This window comes from Diaphorina citri, unplaced genomic scaffold (assembly GCF_000475195.1).
Source record: "Diaphorina citri unplaced genomic scaffold, Diaci psyllid genome assembly version 1.1 scaffold5966, whole genome shotgun sequence".
Lineage (NCBI taxonomy): Eukaryota > Metazoa > Arthropoda > Insecta > Hemiptera > Psyllidae > Diaphorina > Diaphorina citri.
Window position 1 is genome coordinate 1 of NW_007383342.1, and position 3,400 is coordinate 3,400.

The window sequence follows — 3,400 nt, forward strand, 5'->3', positions numbered from 1 at the left end:
GGTTATTAGAAGAATAAAAGTTGAATCTGAAGCCAAAAGTCAGAAAAGATCTTTATTCAAATTTTATTTGCCGTTCTGGTAAAAAGTTCATACAGTTGTGACGTCAGGATCCAAGTCATGGGCAGACACGCATGCGCACAAACGCATTACACTAGTGTCACCTGCAAAGGGAGCTTGCTTAGGAGAGTTTATGTCACGTCATCGCGTACGTAAGCGTATGTCGTGATCCTATCCAATGGAGGAGTTGTGAAAAATCCAAATCTGAGTTCAAAACTCCGAAAAAGTAACTTTAAAAGGTCGAAAATTCAATTTTTAATTCCCGTTCTGATGAAAAAGTTCAAAGAGTTGTGACGTCAGGTTTCACGTCAAAATGCGCAGAAACGGTTGCGTACAAACAAACGAAGCGGGAGTCATGAATTATAACGTCATCGCCTACCGGAGCGTATGCCGTGACGTCAAACTTCACAATTTACCGGTATTTTTTAGATTGATTTATCTCGGGATCTGGAAGTCGTAGAAGAAAAAGAAAAATTCCGTTGGTCCTCGTTTTTCCTGCTCTATGACTTTGAAACATCACCCAAGTAAGCGCAACTGATCTATTAGCCAATCCTCATTTGCCACTGTGTTGAAAGAACCGGGCCAATGACGTTGAATTTTACATACCTAAAGCGAGAGCTAATGATATCTGGCGGGGGATTGGAGGACACTTGGACCAATCGGAAGAAGCTATGATGATCGACACAACACTGCAGAGGTTAGATTCCAGAACAGGTAAGGGGGATATCGCCTTACCTGACTTCGTTTCACTGTCGGAGGAAGCACTGTGCAATATACCTTCCCCTTAGATTCTCTACCATTGCACATGTGACATGTTTGGCAACAATGCCTATTAGTCTCATCAAGTATAAAGATGTTTCTCTCTCCGTCTCTCCTATATCTTTCTCCCTCAGGACCACTTTTAGTATGACCCTAAAACGCCGTCTCTTTTATATCTCTCTCCTTTTCTTCCTAATGTCTCAGTCTGTGTCTTCTTTTCTATCTGGTCTCTCTCTCTCTCTCTCTCTAAGAAAGAGAAAGAGAGGAAGGAAGAGAGTGAGAGAGAGAAACAAACGAAGAGGGGAAGAAAGTAAGGAACCCAAATTTCCTCTTTCTTAATATCTCTCTCCTTTTCTTCCTAATGAACCAAGGGTTAATCGTGGAAAGAAAGGACATGTAAGATTAAACATGGAAATAAAATGACATGCAAAGGGTTAAACAAGGGAAATCTTGCGAAACAAAGGTAGAAAAAATAAAAAAGAATACACGAGGGTTAAACATGGAATCTGCGGTTACAAGGTAAAAGAAAAAAATGAGAATGAGCAAGGTTTAAACTAGAGGAGGAGAACTATCGATAGTCGGCGCCATCGATAGTTATAGGACACACTATAGTGTCACCTGCAAAGGGAGCTTGCTTAGGAGAGTTTATGTCACGTCATCGCGTACGTAAGCGTATGTCGTGATCCTATCCAATCCTCATTTTCCGTGTTCGTGAGATAGGCAGCCTATCTCACTGTGTTGAAAGAATCGGGCCAATGACGTTGAATTTCACTTACCTAAAGCGAGAGCTAATGATATCTGGCGGGGGATTGGAGGACACTTGGACCAATCGGAAGAAGCTATGATGATCGACACAACACTTGTACAGATGTTTGCATGCAGACCGGGACGGGGTCTCGAACCCGTAGGTGTTCTCCTCGTCCTGGAAATGAGTACATGAGAGGGTTAAACATGGAAACGAAATGAGAACCAAGGGTTAATCGTGGAAAGAAAGGACATGTAAGGGTTAAACATGGAAATAAAATGACATGCAAAGGGTTAAACAAGGGAAATCTTGCGAAACAAAGGTAGAAAAAAAAGAGAATACACGAGGGTTAAACATGGAATCTGCGGTTACAAGGTAAAAGAAAAACAAGCGGGGCCCGTCCCTCCGGGAATTTTTCGATCTTGGTTAAAGAAAATCAGTATTTATGTACCTACCTATTTTATTTAATTCTAGTCTGACTGGGGGACGTTAAACAGGGAGTAGACCAGCCTGAATTTCCTTTGCTAAAGAAATAGCAAAGGTTGAGTCGAAGGGCATCCCCTCGTAAAATTCTGGAGCCAAAACCAAATGTCAGTCCAAAAGCGATCACCCTAGGGCTGATTGAGGGCTGACGAAAAACGCCGACCCCGTCTGTACACGGGAAAAGGCGAAGAAGAAGACTGTAAGCCAGACTCCGAAAATGTGGAGCATCCACCCCCACCGGTCCCAATTTAGGTGCTGGGTCAACACGAGAACACCAGAAAGTATCAAAGTAGCCTGTCGAAATATTTGCAATTAATATGAGTGATTTTTTTTTATGGTGGGATTCGAGCCTTCTTCATGGTAAGCAAGCGTGTTACCACTGGGCTAACCTAACCGTTACAGACAACACTTACATTAGACATGCTATGACACAGACAAAATACTTACATTAGACATGCTATGACGAAGACAACACTTATATTGGACATGCTATGACACAGACATGCTATGACGAAGACAATACTTACATTGGACGACATAGGCTCCCAATTCCGCGCTAAGTTCAAAGGACACCGGTAGTCTGCCCTGTAGTATGTCCTGCTTGATTTGCAGGAAGAATTGATACCTGTAACATGATGAAATAAAAGATATTAGAAAGTTTAAAAAAAGAAGAAGTATTTTATTACTGAACCAAACCAAGACAGGAATTTTAATCGACCCAAGTACCTATTTGGGTGTCTACTCGTGGGGCAATGAGTATTAACTTTTATATGCTTGTACAGTGTGTACAAAATATAGAGGGAACTGTAACTGCTAAGGTCTTATAAGACAGGATAGGAGAAAGCCAGCCGTTCTGAGAACGAACATTATCCGATCAGGATAAAATCCGCCCCGGGCGGGAATCGAACCCGCGGCCTAGCGCTTACAAGGGAGACGACGAGAAAAAAAAGTATGTGAAGTTACTTACAGTTTTATCACAGACTCTGATCATAAAGTATTTGCCTTTGGAGTAGATTTTCGTGATTTTGGGCCTGAAAACAACAAAATATAGCAATGTTATAGATGTTATATTATACCTATGACTAATAGGTATAATATCTATTACCAATAGTAACAAGCTGGGCCCGTCCCTCCGGGAATTAGCCCGTAGTTTATTCGATCGTGATTAGAGAAAATCAGTACCTATGTACCTACCTAATTTGTTTAATATTCATTCAGTTTATTATCATTCTTGATTTGATTTTTTTATTTTACTTTCATGTAATGATTTAAAATCAAGACCAGAGCCCGTTCTCCCTCGATTCCCAATATAATGTTTAAGTCACCCATCCATTTATTGGCCTTCCTCGGCGTAGC

The 3,400-nt window shown here is 41.2% G+C and overlaps 1 protein-coding gene across 1 annotated transcript; it reads right to left on the reverse strand.

Annotated features, from left to right (window-relative positions):
* Positions 1 to 1,592: 1,592 nt before the first annotated feature.
* LOC113472532 (band 4.1-like protein 4) lies at positions 1,593 to 3,075 on the reverse strand (the record flags this gene model as incomplete). Its single annotated transcript, XM_026832312.1, has 2 exons — positions 1,593 to 1,738; positions 3,012 to 3,075. Coding segments are annotated over 2 exons (210 nt in total), but the record flags the coding sequence as incomplete, so codon positions are not given.
* Between the last annotated feature and the right edge of the window lie 325 nt (positions 3,076 to 3,400).